This window comes from Phyllostomus discolor, chromosome 15, assembly GCF_004126475.2.
Source record: "Phyllostomus discolor isolate MPI-MPIP mPhyDis1 chromosome 15, mPhyDis1.pri.v3, whole genome shotgun sequence".
Classification (NCBI taxonomy): domain Eukaryota; kingdom Metazoa; phylum Chordata; class Mammalia; order Chiroptera; family Phyllostomidae; genus Phyllostomus; species Phyllostomus discolor.
This window is the reverse complement of record NC_040917.2, coordinates 24,819,796-24,847,252: the sequence shown is the minus strand read 5'-3', so window position 1 is coordinate 24,847,252 and position 27,457 is coordinate 24,819,796. Positions and strand designations below refer to the sequence as shown.

The following is a 27,457-nucleotide window of genomic DNA, read 5'->3' as shown; positions in this document are numbered from 1 at the left end:
CGGGGCCCCTGGGACCAGCCCACCTTCTCAGTGCCTCACACCTTGAGTTAAAACCAACGTGCACGTGTGTTACCACTCAGCCTTTGGCATCTGCCTGGGATGGTCAAGAGAACAATTCCTGCATGTTTCATGCCCATTCTATCTGTTCCCAGTTTGAAATGTGTGTGTGTGGGGGGGGGGCCAATCCTACCAAATGTTCCGATTACATTATTCTATAGTGATCCCCAAAGGGGACTGTATCTCTCAACAGGCTGAGGTCCAAACTTGGACAGGTACTTGCGGTCAGAGTGGCACAGTCGTATCAAAAGCCCTGTTGCTTGTGAGCGCACCACTTTAACAAGTGCCCCTCATCACACATGCAGCTACGTCCCACAGAGCCGACGGCGGGCTGGCGCCTACCTTCAGGAGGTCGATCTCCTTGATGCAGTCGGCACGGGCTTTGGCGTCCATCAGATCGAATATCTGCAAAGAGAACAAAGAGTTACCCGGCGGAGCGATGGCCTACGGCTCCGGCTGCCGTGCGCACCCGTCATGACATTTACATCCACCTGTGTACACGCTAAACAGTTTCCCTTCCGATCGCCTTGCGGGAGCTGCGGCGGCCTGTGGGCCTGGGATCTGACGTGGCCACTAACTAGGGCCTCCAGTCCGCCCTCCGCGGGCAATCGGTGGTGAACGTGGGAAAAGAGAACAGCTCCATGTTTCAGGTCTTAAGTTCAAATGGGAAGAACAACAATTAATAGACACTCGAACAACTATCACATGCTAAGTGGACTACCCCGTTTAATTCTCATTTAATCCCCGGGGGGATATTAGCGTTCCTGCTTCACAGACGAAGAGAAGTAGGTTTGGAAAGGTGAGGAAACTGAGAGAAGGTCTCACAGCGACCCAGCGGAGCGGCCAGAGCCCATTCTCCAGGTCACCCAGCTGCGGCCGCAGCTCTGCACCATCGACCCGTGGGATTCAAGTGCGTTGTCTGCCGCATCTCGTGCCTGAGTTCCTGCCGGGCACCGCCTGTCCGCGGGGGCAGAAGCGGGCCCTTTGGAGACGGCGGCGACGGTGACACAGCCCTCCCCTTTCTGAGGACGAGGCAGACAGACACAGGACGACACCTAAGCAGACGTGTCTGTGGGGTGACAGACACTTCATGGGGCGGGACAAGCAGGAGCAAGTGCCTGGAAAGACCCCCTGGGGAGTAACGATGGAGAAAAGGCTGAGACACACTGGTCTAATGTGAAAACACAATAGATGACACCATCAAGGCAGAGTTAGTGCCTCTGATAACAACAGAAACCTCTCAATGTTCTCAGAATAGAAAATCACAATGAACACAAAGCAACATCCTGAACATTAAAGTCTGAATGAGTCAACACTACAAGCTGATCAAAACCCTAGGCACCTAATAAAACGACTTGAGTGACATGTGTAGTCATCAGCTCCATGCAGTCCTCCCATGGCGACAGCCGCATGGTGCGCGGCTGGGCTCTCCGAGTCCGACCCGGGGGCCGCGGTGAGGACTGGGCTCAGAGAGGAGGACAGACCCTTGGGGCCAGAACGCCGCCCGCCACAGAACCGGGACCGAACCGCGGTCGGTCCGGCCCAGGGCTGGTGCTTTCTCCACCCGCCCGGTTGCAGAAAGTCCTGCGCACACAGCCAGCCACGGAGCTCTGCAGAGCACATGCGTGTGCGCCAGGCAGGTTCGGAACCCAGGAAAGGGATCCCACGGAGGGAGGGGTGACGCGAGGCTGAGCCGCCAGCAGCCCCGGGAAAGCCCCGGCAGACGGCGGGGCCCAGGCAGGGCTGCGAGAGGCGGCGTCTGCACGCTCGCCTTCCTCAGGTCCTCACGCACACACGGTGCCCCTGTTCCCTCACTCCACGAACACTGGTGAAAATACACAGAACATGGGAGCACGAGGGAGCCCGTACGCTCCCTCCCGAGCGGTTTTGGCGTTGGCTCGCTTCCCTCCGTTTCCCGTCCAAACTCGCGTCTTCCACGCGGTGGGAACAGCAGCTGTTGGCGAAACCGTGCGTGCTTCCTCCCCCGGCGTCACGCAGCAAACACTGTTCCTGTCTCCACCACCGCCCACTGCCTTTTACGGGGCTGTTTCCAGTGAGAACGTCAAACATCAGGCCTGCTTTTCACGTCTGGTGGGAGGCAGCAGAGCACTGCCGAGTGTTAGGATTCGGGAAGGAGAGGCTCGCAGAGAGACGGGAGACCTGGCGGCCTGGAGGTCTCCCCCGCTGAAGTCCACAGACTGGGACCGGGCTTCTCTTTCCTCCGTCTGCGCCGACGCTCACCCCCGGCCGCCGTGGCCTTGCTGGCCGCTGTGACTTCAGAACGGAACGAAAAGGCGAGGAGAAGAGGAGGAACGAAAGGACGGTGAGCGGCGAGCCGCCGTCGGGAAGCTCATGTGGAACAACGGTGAGAAACCGTTCTGCGGCCATCGAGCCCCCGCGAGTACCGGTGGGGCGGAGGAGGCCCTCTCCGAGGTGCCGCGGACGCGCACGGCAGGCGCAGCCCAGACAGCCGCCCGCACTGCAGCCGGGACGGCGAGGAGGACGCGGGAGGACACGCCTCCGCGCCCGGCCCCCCTGGGTCGGCGGGGCTGCGCTCTGCCCGCGAGTGATGAACCCAACAGGGGCCGCCTGCTCGTGCCCGTGTTCGCACTCGCACCCTTCGCAGAACCGGGCTGACCCCCAGCTCGCGCCGAGACGCGGCGGGGAAACCGGCAAAGAAGCGAGCGCGCAGCCCCGCGGTGGCGGCAGGTGCGGACAGGTGCGCGGAGACCACGCAGGCGCAGCCCAGCCAGGTGGGGGCGGGCCTTCCCACGGGATTCCCCGAGGCAGCGGCGTGTGGGACGCCTCGCAGCGCGTTCTCACGGGGTAAGTCAAGCCAGAACCTCACCGCCGGAAGCAGTGAGCCCGGCATTCGGCCATTCCACCGAGACAAGCCGCTCGTTTCCCTAAATTCTCCAGGTGAGGCCAGGGAACGCTGCCACTACAGAACACGCTGGCAACAGTAACAAGTACTGACGGAAACACAGCATGTGGGCTGGGTGTGAGCCACAGGGAAAACGCACACACGCCCAGACTGCCTACGCTCGAGCGACATCCGGGTGGCAAGAGGAGTCGCTGATCTTGCCAAATCAGGGGCAGCGACGCCGTTCCCGGGAACCAGGCGCCGCCCGGGGCGGAGGCGGCTTCCGAGCACCGCGGGCGGGGAAGCACAGAATTCTAAACCTCGTCGTAGGCCTTGGAGGAATTCCTGGAAACCTCCTGTTTCCCAGCACACACGGAAGGGGTGGTTCTGGTCCCAGTGATGACACTGAGAAGTCACAAGCCTGGAGACGTGGGCAGGTCTAACCTCCCAGGAATCAAGCCTTCCCGCTGGAAAAAATACTCCGGAGCAAAAGCCCATGGGCGTGTGTGAGATGTGTGTGAGGTCTCGGAGGCCCTAACGCCCAGGCCGGCCACACTGCGCGGCTCTGGGGCTCAACTGAGCCTGCTTTAGGATCGCAAGTCAGCGTTTGGCCAGAAGTCGGGCCACGGACACCGAGAGGAACCAGCGCTGCTGGGACACTGAAGGCGAAACTGAGTTCTGAACCAAACACACGTATGAGTTCATTTAACTGGAACTTCGGAAGTACCCTACCTTTCTTTTTTGCTTAGCCAGCAAGTCGAGGCAAAATAAAAACTGAACCTTTAGATTAAATAGTCCCTAGATATAAAGTCAAAGCTGTCTCATTTCATAAGCAAAAAAAAAAAAAAGGGCAACACATACAGGGAAAAAAGAATCTGGATTTTGCAAAAATATTTTTCATAAAATATTTACGAGCTCGTCTTCAGAAGCCATCTCTCTCGGCTCTACCAAAGCTTCTTTCGGTTTTGAGGTTCATTTTGTCCTTAGGAAGAGCAGTCTCTACACAAGCACTGGCCGACGAGCACTGGCCGACGAGCATGCTCCAAACCACGTACAAGTCTTCTTCCGTCGTCACCTCAGATTCGGCCCCAACCGCCGAGGACGGGGCTGAAAGGGCGACAGCGGGCAGCTGTGAGAGGCGTGGGGGGGCCTCGGGAGGCCGGTGTCAGTCGGCTGGAAGAGGGACCTGCAGCAAAGTACTTGGGAACACCCCCCAGAGAGTCCGAAGACGCCCGTGCGTCTCGCTTCACGTGAACCTCACACAAAGGGAACCACAGCCAGGCGGCCCGTCCCCAGAGGAGTCTAGTGGCGGTCCTCAGACGCCCCCTTCTGACCTCAGCCTTGGGCCGCGCCTCTCCCACCCCACGTGCTTGCCCCTGGGGCTGCCGCCTTGCACCCGCCCGCTCCCCACACTGCCCCAAGGCCGGGCTCCCGCGGCGCACCCACACGTCTGAACCACGCACCGGCCGCCAGGCCCCGCTCCTCCCTGCGGACACGGCAGGTTCCTCGGTGGCGGTCTGGACCTGGGCGCCATGGCCTCCCTCGGGACTCCACACACACAGAAAACCCTCGTGTGCATGGTGCCCTCTGACCCCACGGGCCAGTGCGGCAGGGGGCTCTGCTCCGAGGGCCCCTCCGTGCTGAAAAGCCTCTCGGAAGGACTGCAGGACATCTCTCCGTGGTCCGGATTTATGGGAGCTGGGAGCCCGGGGAGGCCCAGGCGGGCCTTGCACCGGGTCGGGGACTCCTGCTTAGGGACAGCAGGAGCTGGGAGAGGGCACGGGGGCACAGGAGACACAACTGGTCCGAAATGACCACCTCGAGGGACGAACACCCCAAAGGCAGTGGGATGAGGGGCAGTCCCTGGAGGGCACAGGAAGGGGAGACCACAGCAGTAGGGGGAGCGGCGAGCATTGTCACCGGGCACAGGTGCACTCGGGCAGTGGCTGGGGCCTGGGAACGTTTAGCGTCCACCGGGGACACCAGCATCAGCTTTGAGAGAAGGACGCAGGTCCCACAGGTGCCTGCCGAGGAGACAGAGCAGGTCACCGAGCAAAGCAGGGCGCCCACGGGTATGTGTGGGCAGCAGCACCTCATCTGGGAGAGGTGGGCGACACTAGGGGCGGCTGAGGGCCCTCGGAGGCAGAAAGACCAGTGCTGCAGACACGAGGGCGAGAGACATCAGACTCTCCGGGACCATGAGAGCCAGTGAGCCCCAGGCAGGTGGCAGGGTGGGGCGGGTCCGGGTCCGGGCGGGGTGCGGTGAGAGGAGCCGGGAAGACCCCAGTCTGGCCCAGAGCCTCCGGCCCAGAGTGTCCGGCCTGGAGCGGGGCTGGTTCCAGAAGGCCGCCACGCAGCACAGGGGTTCCAGGCGGGACAGCAGGCTTCTCCTCCGTCCACTTTGTCCACTGGGGTTTCTTCGGTCCGTGGCTGGCGTGCCCTCGCATTCAGCTCCCGCCCCACCCTGACCTCGATGTCCCTTCATCAACGCAGGCGGTCCCTTCCAGGGGTCTCCTCGCCCATCGAGGTGCCCAGAGCTGCCCAGCTCCAGCCAGCGCGTGGCACCAGGCTGCATGCCTCACCCCCCAGGGGCGTGCCGATGCCCCGAGTCGCCCCGGGAAACCCAGCGCTGCGGATGCCGTCCGGGGATCACCGTGGTCTCCGCCGAGTCAGGGGCACAGAACCACCGCGTCTGGGAGCCCCAAGGCAGCAGTGGCAGCAGCGGAACGGGAACGTCCAGTGGGCCGTGCACCAGCCCCACGCCAGCCTGCCCGTACAGCGCACACTCGTTGCTCTTCCCCAGGATTCCCAGGGTAAGACAGTCACGGCCCCGTCAGCCAGGACAGAGATCTCTGTTGACTGTCAACCGTTCACGCAGCAGGAGGTTGCAAGGATTTGTAAAAGTGAAATCGTCTTACCTGCACTTTTTTTAAAGCTACTGGTACTCCATCCAAGAGACAGGATGCTCTATAAACTTCACTAAATTGCCCGCGACCAATTTTCTTTTCTATCCGAAAGTTGGCTAGTGTATTATAGCCCATATCCGGTCGTAAGGCCTTCTGCAATTAGAAAAGTCAGAGAAGTTTTCAGTCACGCGGGGTGCACAATCGAGGGCAGCTTTCCCACAAGCGGGTGAGCCCTGCGGTGGCGGGACTCAGGAGCCCCGACTCCCTCCCCAGCCAGCCTCTGTCCCCACCCCGAAGGCACAGGCGGGGCCACACACGCGGTCCTGATGAAGAGCAAAAATAACCGATAGGCCAAATACAGAAATATACACTGTGTCACACAGAAAGGGCTAAGCCTCCCAAGGAAGGAGCACAGGAAGAGGCAGGAGGAGGAAGATTCCGGCGTCTTGGACGGGAGCTCTCTCTACCAGCGGTCCTTCGTTCAGAGAACATAGACACGCCCCGTGCGGTCTAGCCCTTCCCCGACGACCCTCGTCCTGCTCCAAGCATCTCTGAGCTGAAACCGAGTCAACTAACACGTGTCCCCGCTCAGCCCGACCTGCCAGGAGCACACGGAAGCCTGGAGCTTCCCGGTGGCCTGGGACTCGGGCGAGAAGGGCCCTCCCGGAGGCAGGGCAGGGGCTCACCCCCACAGCGGCGGCAGTTTCTGTGAAAATACTTTACGTTTTCAAAGCAGTCGTGGGCCCGCAGCCCAGCTGAGAGGCAGGGACAGAGGTCCCCCAGGGGCCCCTGGGCTCCGCCCACACGCCCAGCCCCCAGCGCCAGTGTCCGCCACCAGAGGGTACGTTTGCCGCAGCTCAGAGCCTGCGCTGGCCGCTGCCCCCTCGCAGGGTCCACGGCCGACCTCGCGGTTTGCTCCTGGTGCCGCACCTTTGCGCTCTGGACAAAGGCAGAGCGAGTGACATGTGCCCACTGCAGTACATTCCACGGAACGTGTTCATGGCCTAAGACCCTCTGCGCCCACCAGGCCCTGGCAGCCACTGATGGGCTCCTGCCGCCCTCCGACTCTCTGGGAAACCTTCCTGGTTCCAAAGAGTCTCCAGCGCCTGAGAAGTCGGCCTCCTTCCTCCCCCGATCAACACAGACCACCACGGTTTCTCCAGGTGACGACGCGTCACCAGTCTCAACAGGGAGATAGATACAGCTTCGTCGTCGGGAGCCCGTCCCCAGGTCCCCACGCTGGAAACGGGACCGGGAATGCCATCTCCTGTCGGCACGGTGACTGACAAACATCGGCGCGCACCGCTAAGGCCGTGTGACAGCCACACGCTGGGAGCAGAGGCTCGCTAATGTGTTCTGGCATGCAGGCCTGTAATCGCGCATTTACATATGCAATGACCTACATTTGCATGTCAGATCACACGCTGTCTGGGTTTGTCGAGACCGGGCACCTCCCTGCGCCTGGCGGCCGGCGTGGGGAGCCAGGGCCAGAGGGCGGTATTTTTGGCGGCGGAGGGACGAACTGCCACGGAGGATTAGGCCGACGTGGCCTGAGCCTAGACACTTCATTAGGCGCAATCTGTTGAACAGTGGGCAGCGAACGGGAACTTCACAGCCCATTTGCAGCACCTCCCCCCCCCGGCCTCGCTCCGGAGGGGGGGCGGCTGACTGACAGCCCGTCTCATCTGCTCCCGTGTCCTGTCACCCGGGGAGGACGCACAGCACTGACATGAGAAGGATCCTAGCTGCATGTCCCCCGCCGCCCCCGGTCTCCCTGCCGCGCGGCAGTTTCTGCAGAAGCCAGCGTGCGCGGGACGGGCCCCGCGGGGACTCCGTCAGACGTCAGGCAGGCAGGCACAGCGCCGGCCTCGGTGACGCCCGCACCCTGGCGGGCTCCGTGCCACCGCAGGGAGCACCGGGTTAGGTGCTCAGACGGAAGGGTGGGGCCGTCCGCGAATGCCCACCCACGTGCAGAACTGTTTGTAGGGAGAGCCACGCTCTCTTTGTGGCATGACGTCCAACCCCCCTCACATATCCTTAGTTTCACAGTGGAGTTAGTTATGCTGGGGATAAAATAACTCAGCAAATGATGCGATTCAAATCAGAGCGAGTCACAAGCCAAAAAGACCCTGGAAGTGCCTTGTCCGTCTTCCCGATCCGGTGTGCACGCCGGGCCTCAGCCACCCCAGCCCCACAGTGACCGGCTGCTGCTCCGAGCGGCACAAGGCAGCTTCTGAGTTTATGAGTCGTCTGAAGGATCCTCAGCGTTTACAAAAGGCAAGCCTGCGGCTCCGTTCCTCACACAATGAAGACAAGGATGACCGCCCAGTGACGGGGGGCTTCTGAGTCGCCTGTGCACCTGGCCCGGGGCCCCGCCCACCAGCCACTCCTTCTGTCTCCCCATTGACCCCACGCACCGCAGTGGCCTCGCCCTGCGCTATCCAAGTCCCTGCAGACCCGAACAGCCCGGCTCTTCACGCCCGGCCACCCTGCGCTCACCTTCCAGAGCCACTGCGGGCCCTGCTGAGGGACCTCGTGCAGCCCCAGGGGCAGCTCCCCCAGCTCCTGCCCTGCGCACACAGCGACCGGCAGCCGCCACGTGGCTCTCCGCACAGCTGCACAGACGCGGGTCCAGGCCGGGCCCGGGTCTCACTGGGTGTCATCATCCGTTTACACGCATGTGTTTCGCCCCCTCCACAGTCTCTCAGAGGCAGAAACAGAGACTCGGTCTTTGCACAGAGCAGCCTGAGGGCAGGCAGCCTGCCGAGAAGAGGACGACGCACACGCTGGGGTCACGAGTGCAGACGGGCGCCCTCACACACGACAGGCCCTGCAGAGCGTGACTGCAGAGCGTGACTGCTGGCGGCTCCCCCCGGAGTCTGGGGGGAGCAGGCGGAGGGGTGGGGACAGCGTCAGGCCTGCAAAGAAAGGCCACTGCCTCTGCGTCCAGCAGCGCCCAGCAGGCGGAACAGAACCCCCTTCAAGCCCCGGTGTCCATAGAGACTGCACTAACGCCCCCGTCCCTGTGAGCACGACACGGCGACACGGGACACGTGGAGCATGTGCTCCGGTCGGTCTGGCTCCGCCAGGCCCGCCCGAGGCCGGGCTCCGAGAAAGAATCCACAGCGCCCCCGTGCGGCCCAGCAGGGAAGGCACAGCTCGGGAGTTGCCGCCCAGGTCTGACGCCCAGGCCCCTCCCAGGCTGCGCAGCCCGGCCTTGTGTCCCGTCTGCGGACCTGGGACACGCCTCCTGGGGACTGGAGTCGAGGTGGGCGGGCGGAGCACCGAGCACAGAGCCAGGCCCGGGCGTGTTTGCAGCGAGCACCCGCTGGACTCTGTCTCCCCGGGCCACACCGCCGCCCGGCCCCCGGCTCGCTCTCCCACCGGGCTCCTGTGTGCACGGGCTGCTGGGTGTCCGCGAGTGTCCGGGCGAGAATTCTTGAGTCGAGGCCTCAACTTCCTCGTCCGGTGCCTCCTTCCCCGGCCACGCTGGAGATCTCCTCCGTCCACTGCTCCACTTCCCCCGGGCCAGTGGGCTCCGCCTCCAACTGGGACCCCCGTTTCCAGGGGGCGCGGCTCCCCGACCCAGGAGTGAAGACACAGCCGGGTCCCTAAAGCAGGGTCCCCTGGGGTGGCGGTGCAGTGCCTCCAGCTACCGCTACTCTGCCCAAAGTCCCGGGAGCAATCACTGGGGAGGAGGGGCACTGAAGGGAAACCCAGGCTGAGTGGCGGCTGGGGTGTCCAGCTGGCACACGCCCAGAGCTGAAGGTCACAGGCAGACGAGAGGACGTCACCCAGACGCCCAGCAGCCCGGGGAGTGTGAGAGCGCCGGCTCCCCGGGACGCCGGCTGGGGCAGCACGCAGCGTCCACCGTGGCCGCCGAGCGGGGCCGGCGCAGCCCGCGGTGCCGTTGCAGACACGTCCGCCTGGGGGCGGGGTCTCCAACGCGACTGATGAGCAGGGACGCCATGCGCCTGTGCGCTGGGGTTCGGTTCGGCTTTGCTTCGTGAAGTACGCAAAGGGCGTAGCATCCAATCCGGTTTGGGGAGCGTGCACACTCCATTTGGTGGTAAATTACTATGTTCAGTCTCTGCGGAGATCTGAATCTACACACTAACAGGTCATGCCAGGAAGGCATCCTGGAATCTCAGAAGCCAAATAAATGCAGGAAATCACACAGGACGACTGGGAAATCAACCCCCAGCGCGGACGCTGCTTTGCGTCACAACCCGAGTGCCCCGGGCTCTTCCCTGCGGAGCCCCTGGCGCTCCGAGTGCGCCCACGTCCCCCCGCACTGGGCCCCTCTAAGGGCCCGGGGCGGCCTCCCCTCTCCCTGTGGGCCGTGTTCAACACGCCCTGTGCAAGGACAACTTTCTCTCTAAAATAAAATTCATTCTTCCACGCCACCGGCTCTTCTCGCAGGGGCAGGCTCTTTACACAACAACTCGCTGGGCCAAATTAATTAATTTGCTCTAAACCTGAATCCAAGGACATTTACTAGGCAGTGAGATGATTCAGGATAACATCAGGATGATGACTCTCTCTGGGGAAATTAAAGAGTCACATCATGGACTCCACAGACTCCTCAGAGAGGAAATTATGTCCCGGTAATTCCTAGAGGCATTGTTATCAGTGGTCCGATACGCAAGCCCGTGTTAATTGTGATACTCCGTCATTAACCGGGTTTTCATCGTTACCGCAGTCCTCCCTTCCTGAGGACTTCCATGTGGCCAATTATGCAAACGAATAAATTACTCTATACTTTATATTAGTGTTTTTGAGTCTCTCCGAAATTTAAAAGTAATAAAATCTCAACATATCCTTTGAGTTTATCTGTCCAGAAAGCTCATCCTATGATCTTAAAAGACACTGCTCCTCTCCAAACTACACAAACTAGAATGTACTTTTGAAAATATCAAACACAACTCTGTCGTCTGGTACGTTTTAAAAACCTCACGGTAAACCACGAGCAAAGCAACACGCGCAAAAACGCCATGTGTGTTAACACGGTCTAATGGTTCACGCTTCTTCCCACGTGGAACACTGTCTCCCGAAAACTGCTTGGGACGTCTCGGAAGTAGCCTCCTCCTAACGGTACGGAGTGTTGGAGATCTACTCCAGCTTGAGCATCGTGCCGTTAATCACTGTTAACTGACTTTTAACAAGCAGAACAGGAAACCCACTGTCGCACAAGAAAAACGAGTGACCAAGAACAACCAATTATCTAGTTAAACATGTGTGAGTCCCTGGTATTTGTATCATTTAATCATCATTAGTTGTACTGCTCAGCATCATAACGACTGTATCCCGATCACATGACCGAAAACACTGATTACCTTTCCCAGCTTGTCGCGAGCTGTCAATTAATGGCAAAGATGCCGTCTCTCCCACCAGCACCCCCAGCTGTACCCGGTGCATCAGATACGGGAGAAAAGCCCCTTACTGAGAAACAGAGTGAGACGGAGAAATAGAGGCAAAAGTTCTCCGGAGAGCATTCCTTCAGTCCACAAACATTAACAGGGGTGGGGGGGGCGTTAAACACACACACACATCACATGAACACGGACAACACGCGAACACACCGCAGTGGCCGCCGTCCTTCACTCTGCATATCTCCCAGCTCTGCAGGAAGGCGGGCGGAGGGCCATTTCCCGGGCACTGAAGGGCGAGGCGGCTGAGCAGGCGACAGTCACGCTGACCCTGAAGGGCCAGGGGAAGGAGGAGCTGGAGAAGGCGGCCCGGAGGGAAGCGTGGTTCGGTGTGGCAGGGGACCAGCACAGGGAGGCCAGCGGGGGGCTGGGGGTGGGATCCCGTGTGCCGTGATCGCACACATGTACGACATCGGCGCCTGGGCCACGCTCGCACGAGTGCGGGGGACGAGTGGAACGGGAGTGGACTCGGGGCTGGACTAGGCGCCAGGACCACGTGGCCTGTGTGTGGCAGTGCTGGAGGCCGGCGGGCGGAGGGGGTGTGAGGAGCGAGGGCAGGGGACAGCGCGCCCAGCCGCAGGGTCTGGCCGGCATGCTGGGCGGTCAGCGCAGCCCCTCGCCGGGAGACAAGGCCGCAGGACAAGGGGCTCCGGGTAGACACGGAGGCTGCGGCCGGTGTGGGGCCGGCAGCCGGCAGTGGGTGGGAGACAGTGGCCACAACCCTGCCGGCGGGCAACCTCGGTCGCCACCACCCTCCGCAGGGCGAGCACGCTGCACCCGGCAGCCGCTAAAAGCTCCCGGTCGGCTCTGGGGGTGGAGACGCTGCTCTCCTCCGAGTCAGAGAGGAGGGCGAGGCCCGCAGGCTTCAGCCAGGCACCCCACCCACGTGTGTGCGCGGGGCCATACTCGCCGGGCCGTCGGACCCGGTCTGAGCGTGGAGTGCAGGCTCTGAGCATCCCTCCACGCAGCTGCCTCGGAACTGACCCCGGGGACCGGGCGCTGGGCGCACCGGGGTTGGACAGGGTGGGGCGGGTGGGAGGAGGCACCACTGGGGTGCATCTCAGTGAGGGTGGAGTCGGGGGGGGGGGGAGGGGACGAAGGACAGACACGTCTTCCGGGCACTCTGCAATGCAGGCGGCAGAGGGGCGGGTCTGCAGGGGGCAGGAGGCCTGCCGGCTGACTGGCTTGCGTGTGCCCTGACCATGGCAGCAGTGACGGCACCGCCTCTGGCGGCAGGCGGGCACGCACAGTGGAGGGAGCGCAGAGGGGCAGGGGCGGAGAGGGCTGGCCCGTGACCATAGTGTGGCTCGTTCATCGGGTGAGAAACAAGGACAGATTAGGGGAGCTGCACACCCATGGGGGGCGTCTGGGAAGTCCTTTCCTGATTGCTTCCAGGCTTAGAGTGAAACAGGAAGCGGCAAGGGTCGGGAAGGGGGAGAGAGGTCTGGGGGTTCGGGGGAAAACCATGTGGGCGGGGCGGGGCGGGGCAGGGTGGGGGAAGGGCGGGGCAACGGTGGTGCTCACAAGTTAAACCACAGCGTGGACCCTCCGTCCCCACAACTGCCGCCGCTCACTCGCCGAAGCGAACTGTTCAAAGGGGAGCGTCACGTCCGAGTGTCCGTGGAGACCCCAGAACGGAAGCCCTGCGTCGATGCTCTGAGACAAGCACTGGGCAAACTCAGTTTATCAGAAGCAATGAGCCGAAGGGCGAGCCTCGTTTCATGGAGAAAGCAGTTCTGCAAAACCAGCTAGCGAGGGGGGAGGTCACAGCGTTCTCACGTCCAGAGTCTCACCCCTCAGCGCAGGCCCCTGGGAGGCGACAGCCCGACCTTGCTGCAGGGCCACCCACACCGTCCCTCCGGGCTCCCTCCCCGGGGTGTGGGACCGGCCAGCTGTCACTGGGGCTGAAGGAAGCGGCCACCCACCTCACTCCCGGGCTGGGGGTCTCTGAGACGGCGGGGTCCTTGCACCTTCGGGTGGGGGGGAGGGGGGGAGGGGCAGGAGTGGCCCTGTTTCTGCCCCGGGGTCCGGCTGCCTCCCTCTGTCTCCGGCAGCCGAGGTGTTACCCTCGACACCTTCAGATCCCAATAACCATCAGAGCTCAAGCCCGGCCATGGCTCCTCCCTCCGATCGCGCCCTCCCAGGGAGTCTCAGAACCGCCCTGGCCACAACCCTCCCCCGTCCCGTTTCACTCGACGGGAAGAACGCGAGCACTCCACAGCCCCGGCCACTCAGCGACTGTAAAGCAAACACCACGTGACGTTTGCTGGAAACTTCCACTGCCCGGAATCGGCCTCAGTCAGGAGTAAATATTTTTACTATTTCTCTGCCACCATCTTTTTACGGTTTGCATGTTTTAAAAAACTGAACTAAACCCACGAGCCCGTACACGAGGGTCCTAAAGCGATGAGGACACGCAGGAGAAACATCCAAAACGTCCTGTCGCCCTCGAGGCCTCAGGGGAAGGACCCCAAGGAAAGCAGGAGGGGGAGGGGAGGGAGGGAAGAAAAGCCGACGGGGAAAAATTACCCCTCGGCCCAAGAAGCGGCAGCAACGCAAAAATAACGCCGATAATAATCGCCAATAATAAAGGCACGCACATCCCGCGGCCCCGCACGCTGGACCCCGAACTCCCGCTGCGCTGAGGATGCACCACGTGGCGGGCGCCACGGGGCGGAGCACTCGTCCCAGAACGAGGGAGAGGGGGACGCGCCGAGCATGCGCATCGCCCCTCCTGGTCGGTCCGCGGCCCGCAGGCCGCGACGCCCTTGGTGTTCGGTGGGTGGCCACGCCGACGCCAGCGTCGCAGCGTGGCCCGAGTCACCGGCTGGCCGTGCGTGGCCGCATCACACTGTGAGCGGCCAGGGGCGTGGAGCAAAACAAAGGAAGGGCAGGGCTGCCCCCTCAGCCCGTGAAAACAGCGCCACGGAAGGCAGCCACTTTCGTCGGGGAGACTTTGTGAGCTCGGGGGCCTCTGCACCCCATCAGGCCGCCTCTCTCTCTCACCACCTCGCACCCCCGTGTGGATCGTACCCCCAGTGTGGAGGCCGGGAGCTGCCCCCGCCCCACACCGCCCCCAGTGGCCGGCGCCAGGTCCACGCACAGGAGCAGCAGCAGCAGGGGCGGGAGGAGGGGCAGCGTGAGAAGGGAGGCCAGCCAGGTGGACACGCCCCACGGCCCCACCGGCTCGCTGGCGGGGGGTGAACATGAAAGGGCCTGGCTTTTTTCCTTGGCAGCTCCGGCTGCTCCAAACTGTGAATCTCAGAATTGTAACACCAGTGACCTCGTTTTCAGAGGTGTTTCTTTTGCTGTCCTTGCTGGGAGCAATGTTATAACAGGAAATGAGAGTGCTTGTGTCTGTGTGTAAGACTGGCCCTGAGCCCTGTTTGTGTCTAGCAGGCGCTGCGTCCTGCAATTTTGGTAATTCATGACCATAACTCAGGACAGAAAGCCCAGACTCGAGAACCCGAAGGAGCATCCTGACCTCGGATGCTGGCCCTCCCCGGAGCTGCTGCAGGGTCCCGTCTCCGAGTGAGTGCTGAGGGCCGGGCGGGGACCGCAGGAAGCTGGGTGGGACTCAGTCCGTGCGGGCGAGCCGTGCCCTGCTCGTCTGCCCGGGGGCAGCTGGCTCGGGGAGAGTTCTGGCGGGGCCCTGCTCCACGTGGTGGGCGCAGCACTCCATAGGGCCCCCGCCTCAGTGCACAGGGCTCCTCCCCAGCCAGCAGGGCAGGTGAGCAGTCCCAGGAAAGGACACCACGGTCCTGGAAATGCCAGGAGAGACACGTGAGGCCCATGCTCTCAGGCTTCCGAGAAAGATAGTGCGTGTGAAAATGGCGGGGGGCGGGGGGGCCTTCACGGAGAGAAGGCATTCAGGACGGAGGCTGTGTCCTCTGGAGGACCAGCAGGGTTCCTGAAATCGGAGAAGGCAGGGGTGGGGCTGTCGCAGAGGCCAGTTACAGAGCCAAGGCCGCTGTCAGCGGGTGAGTGGGCGGGCGGTCCACACCCCACAGACACGAGTCCTGGAGACGTCAGTAGATAGCCTTGTACGAGCAGAGAGAGGGGGTCCCCTGGTCGGGACGGGGTGGAGGACTCTGCACCCGGCCTCCCCCGCTTCCCCCTCTCCCTCTCGCGGGAGAGGCCAGCACGTGGGTGGGTGCGGCAGAGGATCCGAGGAAGGGCTGGCGGGGGCTTCTCCCACGTCCTCCAAACCTGTGTGAGCACAGAGCTCGTTTGAAAGACCTAGCAACCCTCACACAACCCCAGAATGACCCGGTGAGCAACACAGACTTTGTGGGGGGAACTGCTGCACCAGGGCGCCCACTCGGGACGCCACTGAACCCCAGCTGCGCCGGGTGGAGGGCGCACACCCACGTCGTGAGCTTCAAGAGCGCGTGCACATTTTTCACTGAAACGCTCTTACCTCCTCTGTGCCACAGAAGACCACACAGCGGCCCGGCAGGGGAAGCACCGCACCGGCCAGAGCGCGAGAGGTGGCACTGACAGAAGGCATCTGGGGACGATGCAGGGTCCCCCGCCGAAGCGGAGACGGGCACACATTCCACGGGCACCCCCACAGCCTGGGCCCGCCGCCTCTGCCGGTTCCTCTCCCTGAGGCTGATGCCAGCCCTCAAAATGTTTCAAGGTCACGCCACTGAGGTTGAAAGCTAAAGCTGCAGCTTTGCTTCCACTCCTGTGCAGAACACCGCACTCTGAAATACTCTCTGAAGGTGTAACCACTCCCACTGAAACCTGGGCACCCGCGAGAAGCAGACAGGCCACCGTGTCCCCTGACGGAGCAGGGACGTCACGTGGCGAACACAGAGACATGCGCTTGCGTGGGCCCCGCGGGAACACCTCACCTGCGGCTGGAACTGCGGGACGGGCGGCCCCGGCATGCCTTGCGGCTGCTCATCCATCGTCCGAGGCCACGGGCACTTCACAGACCTGCAGAAACACAACGTGGAGATTTAGGTGGCGGCAGCGTCACCAGCTCACAGTAATACCTCGAAGAGAGAGCCCCCGCTGGGCCGGCCCCTCTGTCCTGACTGCTGCCGGCTGGCCCCGAGCTCCACCCAGCTAACCCTGGCACCGGGCCTCCGGAGCAAGGTGCCCGCTCAGCCCAGTCCTGGGGGGCGAGGGGAGCTCCTCTCTGCCCAGGGCAGCCTGACAGACCGGGAGGCTTCCCCGCCCCGCCCACGATGCGGGGAGCACGGCCTGCCGCAGCCGGGGGCCTGTGGCTCTGCGTGTCCGAGCCAGACGCGCACCGTGACGGCCAGGGCTGGACTTGGCGGGCCAGGCCGCACGGGAGGGTGTCTGCTCGTCTGTGCACGCCCTGCCTGTAACGCAGCATCCACTCCACTCCGTCTGTTCCCCAAACACGGGCTGGAGGCCAGCCGAGCGACAGGCCCCACGCAGGACGCAGACACTGGGCTGCAGAGGCAGCACAGCCCCGCCCCCCCCCCCACCGCTCCCACGCCGTCCTCCTGCCCGGTGGGTCTGAGCTCTGCACAGCTGGGCCCCGGAGGGCCAACACTGGCCCCCGCTCCGATGGGACTGGCTGACGGGGAAGCGAGAACGCACTGTCACTCTGTCACTCTCCTCACAGCGTGACAGAACCACCCCGGACGTGGGTCCTCCGTGTCACACGTGTTTCCTTCCACCCGTGTCCCTCTACAACCCTCTCAGCGGTGGCTCCCACTGACCGAGGACGAGACCTTCATCATTTTAATGTGGTCCGGACGCCTCTGCGTGGCGCGGAAGAACCCTCTCCCCACCCTGAGGTCCACGGGCTCCCGCCCTGGGCTTCTGTGCGTGACCCACGACCCTGCGTGTTCAGGCCCGAAGTCCGCCCAGCACGCAGCGGTGCCCACGCACACCTGCGGAGCGAGGGAAACGTGACCGGGCCGGGGACGAGGGGACGGACACCCGGGTTCTGGCTGGCCAGGCTGTCTGCCAGCACTGGTGACTGAGCAGGTGTGGGCAGTGGTGACGGAACTGGGGGGAGTGAAGGGTGGAACCCGGCGGGTGTCAGGCGGGGCCAGCAGCAGGAGGAGAATGACCCGGCCCCTCGTGTGTACGCGGCGGCCGACACCTGCCGCGGGACCCCTGCGGGAGGGGCCTCGTGCCCCCCGCCCGCCGGCTCCTCCTTAGCGGGAGCTTCTGGGTGCGTTTGGCACGGTGCTCTGAGGCGCACCCCCCGAACTATTCAAGAGCGCCCCATGTTTTGACGTATATTCACCAGTTCAGCACGCGGTGAAATAAAATAATCTTCCCTTATTCTTGGGTACAGCCACATAATTTGCAAAAAAAAAAAAAGACACTATGTAATGAGGAATCTGAATTTCAGACATAAAAGCTAACTCAATGAAAAAGTTAGTTTTAAGAAACTATACCAGTGGGCTACATTTTTAATATTCATATGGTCCTGGTAAAGATTTATGAGTTAAAACACAGTATTCCGTATATATTATAAATTACATAACAAACACTACAGTCCCCTGACACTGTGGCAGATGACCATCTTACTCTGAGCACTGAAGCAGCATTACACCGCCACACCTGTACACACCTGTCACCTTTCCTGGTTCCCATACTTTATTTATAAAATCTCTAAAGCTCAGATCATTATAACCAAGTTAAATCATGCTGCATACTTTTTCCTAATTATTTGAACCACCAGCTAATGGATTCACCATAGCCAACATATTAATCAAATTAAGAAAATTTGTTCACTTTGTCCAGTATCCTCTGTGATACCAAACTTTAAAATTTCTACAGAAATTGACTTAAAATAAACCAACATACATTTCAAAACACTAATCTGATTCTTTATCAATTATAAAAGAGTACTAAAACGTATAATAGAGTAAAAAAGATGAGGCTTAAATATATATTTGAAAGAAAACTATTTGGTGCATTTTATGTGACCCTATTTTTTTTAAAGTGTAGAATATATATACACACGTATGTACACATATATGCACACACACACACATTACTATTAGATAGAAAACATGTTAAAAGAACAGTTAAAATCAAAGAATGCTTCGCTAAAGCATTCTTTCCCTCCTGCTACAACAGAAATTTCTTGCCCGGAGACATAAAGGTCGATCTCACAACCTTTCGGATGCAGCTTCTCACTGACAGCTCAGAGTAAGCCCGACTTAACGGACGGAGGGTATACAGAGATTCTCTTCGTCTGGAAGGACCGTCTGCTTGCACACACGTACTCTAATGCTTCCCTCGTGCTGCACAGTTTCTCTACAGATTCTTGGCCCACACGGAATCTTAAATACGAAGCTGTGCACACACCAGTCTGGAGAGAGGTTTCAGACGAACAGTTTTAGGAGTTCTTTTCGTGGTGTTCTTAGAGTTCTGAAGAGTTGGAGTCCAGTGGTTCACACTTACTCAATAGTTTCCTTTCCTCGAAATGGGGTTGCCCTTCAATCATCAAGGTTACTTGCAAAATCTCGAGTTATATACAATATCTAAAGTCCATGGAAAAAATTGTTGTATTTTACTGATCAAGACAGCGACACCGTATGAAAAGCAATAGAGAGGGCTGACCGCATCGTAACAGCACGGTGCTCTCCTCCGAAAGAAAGTGCAGCCCCTGAAAGCTGCAAAGGCCACCACGGAAACCTGAAGGTGGCTGATACTTGGCAGGCTCCACACCCAAGGCCAGAACTAAGCGTTTGTCTTGGCCCCGAGCTCGCCCTTCAGCAGGACTGCTTCTGGCCTCACCCTCCGGCCTCCCTTTAACGGACGGACTGAGTCCCGCGGCGCTTCCTTCCCATCGCTGAGCGCGGAGGATTTCCACATCAGACGGGCCGAGGGGAGCGAGCGGAGGCGCTGGCACCGGCAGTCCGTGCACGCACGTCCGTGCTCGTGAGTCACGTTTCAGGGCGGCGCAGCTCGCTATCAGGTCTCCGGAGAGAGCGACTCATGCTTCTGGGGCGTCCGAGCGCCCCGCTGGCGGGGCCGGGCCCTTCGGGCGGGGGCTGGGCGAGGACGCGAGCTGCCCCCCAGCGGCGGGGGGCGGGGGGCGCAGTACGCATGCGTCCGAGGGCCGCAGCCGGCGGGAACGGGGTCCCACCCGCCACGTGCGCAACAATTTAAGAGTAACACTGTGATCCACTGAATAAAATAAAACCCGTGAGTCATAAAGATATAAATCAGTAAGGAGAGGAAAAGGGAGAAACTCTTCCTTACAAGACAGTGTCATCTTGTAAAGAAAAAATGTGACGGAGTTAAACATCCGCTCTTTGCCAGTCTCCGGGGAAACACCTGATCCGGGTAAGACTCACGGAAGGATGTTCACTAGGGGACCAAGTTGTTCAGAGCACCTGAAAATATCTCCCCCCCCCACACACACAACTTATTTATTAATGACAAGGGAAGAGACGACCCCGCAGCAGAGAACCCCACAGACCCCCCCCCCCAGCCAGAACATCAAGCTGCACAGGCGTCTCTCGCCTCCCAACACGAAGCCCCTTGGAAGAAAACACCTGTGGGCTGTTCTTGCCCACACGGCGAACATGGAGGAGCCCGGCCCTGGGGCATCCCCGCACCCACTGTGTGGAGTGTGGATGCACCAGTTTCCCAGGTGGGGCAGGGACGAACCCGGCCCCCCTGACATTCTCACACACACACACACACACACACACACACGGTGGCGAGTTCTCACGTCACTGGGCTCAGGCCTGGGAGTGGGGTTGCTGAGGAGCACTGGCGTCCACTAAGCCAAGGTGCGCGGGAGACGGGCCAGTGCCGGCGGCGTGGCAAGGAGGCCAGCACGCCGCGCCCCCTCCTGAGGTCTCCGGGGGCCTCCTCCCTCATGCACTCATTGTCCCCACGAGACCCAACGCCCGGTGTGCCTCCCGGGTCTGTGTCCTCGTCAAGCCGTCACGTGAGGAGGAGGAGGGAGGGAGAGCATTCCTGATGAGACGACGGTGCATGGACGCAGACATCGCCTGCCCCTGGCGATCCGTGGGCTACTGGGGTCTGACAAAGATGGCTCGTCGGGTGCGGGAAGAATGGGAATGCGCCGCTTTCACTGGGCAATCAAGCCCAGTATTAGACCAACGTTCACGAGCTCCTACCTCTGTTCCCACAGAAGGAGCACGGCTGGCGACTAGTCACAGGAACGGAATGTTGGGAGAAGCACAGCACGGAGAACCAAAGGAACCTTTAAACTGTTCAGTAGAAGCTTCGCTGACCTGGGATAACGTACATGGAACTTTTTTCCAAGACACCGAAATGCAGGAAAGCTCCCAACACCCTTTGGACTAACCCCTGTGGGAGCTGCCGCTGTACTGCAGGCGTGTTCTCAGAAACTGGGACCCCCCCCCTCGTTCAGGCAACCCCGAGAAAGGAGGACCCCGCACGGAAAGCAGAGCCCCCCGCCAGCCCTCAGCATCCCCGCGGTTGTGCGCACCTCTCTGCAGAGCAACTACAAAAGGGTGATCAGGCTAATGGTTCCATTACGGTCCTTGCTAACACCTGTTGCTTCGATGTCCCTTCCTCCGCCATGAACATCCATCTGCTGAGAGTCTTGGGTGCAACGGCTTTGTGTCTGCAGCACGTGAAACAGGGTCCTTAGGCGGATCGAGGGGGCAGAGACCCGAACCCCGCGTGAGCACACATCAGCCGGCTAATGGGCCCCCATACCTGTGGACCCGCTGAAACCGGTCCCTACTGCAATCGGTGCCCGGCGCGTTTACTTAACGCAGACTTTCTGTTACCAAATATTTTGCATCTGCCCTATTTTTTAATTCTGAGACTAAAGTTACATATTTTAATTTAAACTGTGAAAGCCAGCAGGACATGTTATTAAAGCCAAAAAAAAAAAAGATGCCAAAAGAATGGAAATCTCTAAAAATACTATCTAGGGAATTTTGTTTGTTTGTTTTTGCAAACGCAAAAGCCTATACTGTACTTGTAAACTAAGACAGTGGTATATGGCCCTGGCTGAGTCCCCAAAACCCCACGCCCCCCTTTCTGCTAAACCCACACTGTAGACCCGCACGGGAGACGCAGCGGCCCCTCACACAGAAACTCGTGCGCCTCCCGGACACTGAAGCAACAGAGTCGCCGCCTGCTGGTCCGCCACTCGGTGGCTCGGCCGCTCCGGGGAGTGTGAGGACCCGCCTCCTCCCGGGGTCGGGGGCAGACACCGGGAGCAGATCCAGGTGAGTGGGAAATGCACTCAAAGTACACCCCTTCTTCTAAAGGCTGAGGAGTTCTTTTTTCTCCTCTTCGTTTTACGAAACCTTCTTCCAGAAACCAACCGGCTGCACAGGTAACCGATGCTCCAGGAGACCCAAGCCCCGGGCTCCTGGCAGCGGCAGCCCTGGGGGAGGGGGCAGGAACTGGACGTTCCGACCCCACATCCCATCACAGCTCCTGACTCGGAGCGGATGAGACGGACCACCCACCCGTCTCAGCGATTTTCCACCGGGGGCCCCAGGAATTTTCAGGACGTGCAACGCCTGACTACTGAGCCGGGGGCACCGTCTTCTTTCTCCTTAGGCGGTCAGACGAAAAGTGCCAGCAGCCAGCACAACAACAGCCATCTGGTGTGAATGAACCAAAATGATACCTACTCCTCTTGTCAGATCGGCAAAAGGTACATTCTTGGGTGTGTCTCGGAATTTTAGAAATTAATTTATGTGTGCCAAGAGACGAGAAAGCTTGAAAATGGCTGCTCTATTTCAACGCCCTTTGATTTTATAAAACAATTCCAACCACAAACATCAACTGACTTTAGGAAGTATTGGCAGTGGGAACTAATGGTTATAAATGTCCTGTGAGAACTGATTAAAAAAACTTCATATTAAATAGTTCTTTTTACTCTAAAAGCACTTGTAACTCAAGCATGTCAATTCTAGTCTTAAAAAGAGAAGTGGCGGGAAGGCCTTTCCCCACAAATTTGTGTTTCTTTCTTTCTTTTTCCCAGCCATCCCACCCCTGACCCCGGAGTCCTTGAGGACAGGGGCGCTGGGGCCGGCGCGGTGGCAGCCGGCGGAGCCCGGCGGGGCCCCGCTGCCACCTGCTCCGGGCCCAGAAATAACACCTCCCCCAGGAATGCATCTCTGCGTGGGACGGACAGCGGCCAGGTGCTGGCTCCTGACTGGCAGGCGTCCCCAGCGTGGGATCCGGGCAGCCCCCTGGGCCGCGGCCCCTTCCAGGCCCTGACAACACCTCCGGCGGCTCGGCCGCTCGGCCGCGTTGATGGATGCGTGGACGGCTCAGTCCTAAGCCAGGGCAACACCCGGGGGCTCGGGCGCTGCCGAGGCCGCGTCTGGGTTATTTCTGGCTTGGACGCAGACGTGGCCAAAGTACCTCTGACTTTTTAGGTGCCGCCAAAAGGAGTCAGCAGGTGGTGGCCCCGGGTGAATGACTGTCACAGCCTGTCCTCACATGTGCAGTGGCAGCCTGCTGCTAACCTCGACCGAAGCGTTCTCCGTTAGGGGGGCCCCCTGGTACGCCTGCTGAACAGAGGGCTCCCCATTCCCACGGCTCGGACCCCGAGGTGGCGCCTCCGACCGACCTTCACAGGTGCGACCTTTGAACCAGAGCTTGCGTGGGGCCCTCCAGTGTTTCTGGCTTGGTGCCCCGCCCCCACTGCTCCCTGGGCACCCACAGGCCCCTGCTCAGGAGCCCCGGGTGTTGCCTGTGCCACCCCCCCAGGGGACTCTCGACAGGGCGGCGCTCCGGAAAGAAGAAAGAGGAGTGGAAAGCTATTTAAAGGTGGAGCAAGGACAACAGGAGAGGAGAGACGGCGGTCTGGGCGCCGGCTGGCACCTCAGAACGCTGACGGGGCCCGTGCTCCGTGGGCGAGGCAGCAGCCGCGACTCCTCTGTCCGGGGCCCACGGCAGGCATTTCGGGCTCCTCGGCCACGCGGTCCACCACGGCCACGCGGTCCATCACGGCCACTGGGTCCATCACGGCCACACGCCTCTGCAGCGGCTCGGCGGCCGCGCCCGGGATAGGAAAGGTGGAGCCTGCGTCCCCATAAAGCTTCCTTTCCACCAACAGGCCGTGGCCGCACGTGGCCCCCAGGCCGGAGTGTGCCAGCCTTGACCTCAGCCATGTCCATCGCGTCGTGGTCCAGGGGAGACCTGGGACCTGAGAAGCAGTTTCCAGGCCCGGGTCAGGCCTGTACACCCTCTCTTGCCCATTCCCACTCTGTATTAAACTGAATTAAATTGTTGTAACTGGTTGGACCCAAAAGAATACACATTTTGAAACGTAGACTGTGCCTTCATCACAAAAGCCCTTAACCTTGATCTGGATGTTTGGAGAGGCCTGTAAATGGGCCACGAGATGTGTGTTCCCAGGCTGAAAACCTGTACACAGTCGTCCCCTGGAGAGAACTGTCAACCAGAAGTGATAAACACCCAAAGGAGGATGAACGGTGGACAGGGTGACCTGACGCCAGCCGGACGGCCGTGTCCTGCTTGGACTTGGCTGAGCGAACGGGGAGGTGAAGCCCCCCCCACCCCCCAGCCCCGCTTTGCCGCTGCGGACCTAAAACCAGGGGCTGAAAGGAGCTCCGGGGGCCGCTCCAGACCGAAGACACGCGGCAGGTGTCTGAGCCTCAGCTCCGCCGGGTGACCACGCAGGTGTCCGGGTCATCGCCGTCCACTCTCTGCGCCGTGACCCAGAACCGTGGCAGAGTGTGGCGTCCGGAAGGCCGGCCAGAGAGCCGTCGGGTCGCTGCCACCCAGCCCGCCGCCCTCCAGTGCCTTCCGCCGCGTCGTTCCTCTCGGTGGGACCCGCTCCTCTCGTTCTCCCCGTCTGCAGGACAAAGCCCACGCGCCCCAGCCTGCAGGCGCGGCCCCTGCTCGTCCCCAAGATGCACCGAGGTCCTCCTCTGAGGTGGGCCAGGCCTGAGGACAGAGACGGGCAGCAGTGCACCCCACCCCTCCTCCCACGGGAGAGCCCACCCACCGCCACCGACTGAAGAGGCCTCTGGACGCAGCTGCAGCGAAGCAGCCGCAGGAAACCGGCACCGTCTCGGGGCTCAGGCCAGCCAGCGCCGCCCCGACGGCCGCTTCTCGGATGGGGGTGACAGGGCCGGCTTCTCCTCTTCCAGGCAGCACTTTGGCGGCAGAAAGAGGGTGAGTCAGAGCCTCGTGTCCTACCATTTTCCCCAAACTGGCCCATTTTCGGGCTTCGGGGATCCCAATTTCACCTGCCACAGCGGCCCCCCTCCGACGCCGAGCCTGTGGTGACACGGACACTCTGGAGACACGGACGGCCTTCCTCGCGTGGCTAAGGACACGCTCCGTCACTGACTGGCATGACACACCAAGCACACGGCCGACCTCCCCCAAAACCAAGTACACGCTCCTGGGTCTGTCTTCTTTACTAGTTAAAGACGGCGCGGTGCCCTGCGATTCCAGCTTACGTGACTCCTCTCATCCCAGTGGCACGGGAGCTACCCTGCGCTCCAGGGCGGCGGGGACACTCCACAAAGGAGGCGATGGCCCGGGCGACGCCCTCAGCTGCCCGGCCCGCCCTCCCAGACAGACGTGTCTGGGGCGTCACTGAGGGGGCCAGCCGGGGACAGAGGCACGCCGGCTCCTGGACTGTCTCTCAGCCTCCCCACCGCAACTCAGCCCTGGAAAACGTGTGAGTCTCCGCCCATCGCTTATTCACACTTTTATTTTTAGTAAATGACGAGGCAAGCATTAATTTACTTAATAAGCCTGAACATTTGTTTTCTCAAGAAAACAAACTAATGTCCTCTGATCAAAAACACTCTAGGTGGGTTCCCGTGCGACTCTTCAATGAGCAAAGGCCACACACCACTTGACGATGTTCCTAGATGATAATTATCAGAGGTCGTTACAGGGTCATAACTATCAGCATGCACATATATATACATACATATGTGTGTGTGTGTGTGTGTGTGTGTGTGTGAGCTATATCTAAAGGGAGGAGCTGTGCTAAGTAGCAGTGAGAGTGACGACCTCAGCCCGGACTCCCCGCCGCCCAGCACACGGCGCAGTCAGGAGCCCACCGCCTTCCCGGCACCGGGGGAGAAGCCGTGTCCTCCAGCGGACGGCGATGAGGAAACCTCACCCCGGCCGGCCTCACTCCTCGTGTTTTCACCGGGCTCTGTGGCTACAGCCGTGGGCCGCAGCGCACCCCCTGAACACACCACTTCCACGGAAGGACAGCGACACGGAAGCTGATGACGAATGGATTACGAACGGCCGCATCGCTGGCTCACTTTGCCTCGGAGACGCAAAGACGTCCCAGCGCTGTGTCCGTTCCAACCGTGCGCTGAACGTCACACGGTGGGCCCCAGAGGAAAAGGCGGGAGGCCTGCAGGTGTCCCTGCTGCTGTGACTCTTAGGGTTTCCAAAGCTGATGTTTGCCTGAGCGCTTCCAGGAAAACGATACGGGTATGCTTCACCAACATCTTAGAAAGTGTCCCCAGGTGTCTGCCCAAACCACCGCGGCAGGGTGAGTGGGAAATCGCTCCCACGTCACAGGAGAGAGGACGCGGACGAGAAGCCGCAGGACTTCCCCAGGACGGCACCAGGGAAAAGAGCAAAGCCCGGGCTTTCTGACGCCTCCGGAGCAGCATCAGGTGCGGCCTCTCTCCACGCGACACCACACACACATACACACACACACACACGCACACGTGCGTGTGCCACGGCCCGTGTAACTGCAGCGTCTTCCCGGAGGTGAGAAGACTGCAGAAATCCGCGCGAGAACAATGCCCCCTCCCGCCCCGAGAAGCCACAGCCCGAGGCCTGGCCACACACACAGGGCCAGGCCCCGGGCCGGACTCCCTGCAGAGCCGCTCCGGCCACCGCCAGAGTCCATCCGTCCAGGAGCCTCGTCCCACCCAGACGGACTTCGGGCAGGATAACCGCCTTCCCCCATTTCACTCAGGAACACCCGACGCGCTCCGCGGGGCACCGTCAAGGCGCACAGTGTGACACACAGTGTGGCAGTTTGCTCTGCGCGTGTGGTGACACAGCCACCACAACGGGTCCCGTCAGCCGTCTTCTCAGCCAGGTCGTGGGAAGGGGAGAAAAGGGGGTGAGAACTGGGAGGGTCTGCTCCTAGCGACCCTGCGGCCCCTCGTGAGTGAAGGGCAGCGCCTCCCGGGCATCCCAGACAACTCCTCGGTCACGGTCCCTTTCACGCCCTCGCGGCCACAGAAGTCACCGACCGCTAATCCCACGTCCTTGTCCCGGACCCTCTGGGTTCTCGCTGCTGCTGGGACCCAGCAGCTGCTCTTCGTGACCCCCGGGATTTCCTTCCACCTCCACGCACTCGCCAAACCACCTATCACACTCGCCAAACCACCTATCACACTCGCCAAACCACCTACCGCCAACGAGAATCGCGTCACAGCACCCTCGAACGAATGGCCCTGTAAGGGACGGAACACGCTTTTCTCCATCTCCCTCACACACCGCACGCTCCGGCCTGCGTGAACCATTCACGCTTCCTCCAAAGGCCAGGCCACGAGTTCCCTCGTCCAACTGGGAGAATCGGGGCGACCGGCCGACCTGGAACCGCCCACGGCAACGGTGGCCGTGGACAAAGACCTGAGACAAACAGCCGGGGCCGTCTCCCGAACCTGATTGTAAAAACATCCTCCTGGACCCCACGTGCTGAATAATTCACGGCGGGCTCTGTCGCGGCGACGCTGACGAGGCCCTGCGGAGCACGGGCTGGTGCTCGGAGGTGCTTTCATCAGCGTGAATTATTTACCGTGAGGTCATTTGTTTAACAGCCTCTGGTCTGTAACAAGTACTTGCAAACCCCCCAAAAAAATCATCAGAAAAAGACACCTCTCATTTAAATAAAATCAAGAAAAAAAATCTAACGGGCTGAACGGACACACGACTTAGCATTTCGTCCGTGTGGGAAGCGGCCCGTTCATGTGCCGTGCGCACCTGCTCTGCCAGGGCCACTCCGCGCTGACCGCCGCTGAGCCTCCCAGCCCAGCCCACGTCCTGTCCGTCCGTACACGCCGCACAGCAAAGCACCAGCAGCAGGAGAGGGCCTCCCGCCCACCCAAGGCCCCTCCGGACGCTGCTGCAAACTGGACCAGGAGCTGAGGCTCCGCGCTCCGGGGTGGGGCAGCGCCCGACCGCACCCCCTGCCGTCCCGGCCAGTGAGCCTTCTCTGACCCTTGGGCTGGGCCCCCGCCCCGGTGGCCTTC

At 60.8% G+C, this 27,457-nt stretch overlaps 1 protein-coding gene across 4 annotated transcripts in view; it reads right to left on the bottom strand.

The window, feature by feature from the left end:
- Window positions 1-27,457, bottom strand: part of NEK7 (NIMA related kinase 7) — a 66,539-nt gene that overhangs the window by 28,182 nt on the left and 10,900 nt on the right. For 2 of the 4 annotated variants that reach the window (XM_028531235.2, XM_036016214.1), the window contains exons 2-4: window positions 16,115-16,199; window positions 5,839-5,979; window positions 400-462 (exon numbers count right to left, since the gene is read on the bottom strand). In XM_028531235.2, coding sequence (XP_028387036.1) covers window positions 400-462; window positions 5,839-5,979; window positions 16,115-16,171 — 261 coding nt within the window. In that variant the 5' untranslated portion in view covers window positions 16,172-16,199. The remainder of the gene's footprint in view (window positions 1-399; window positions 463-5,838; window positions 5,980-16,114; window positions 16,200-27,457) is intronic. The other 2 variants (XM_036016216.1, XM_036016215.1) reach the window with 2 other exon arrangements.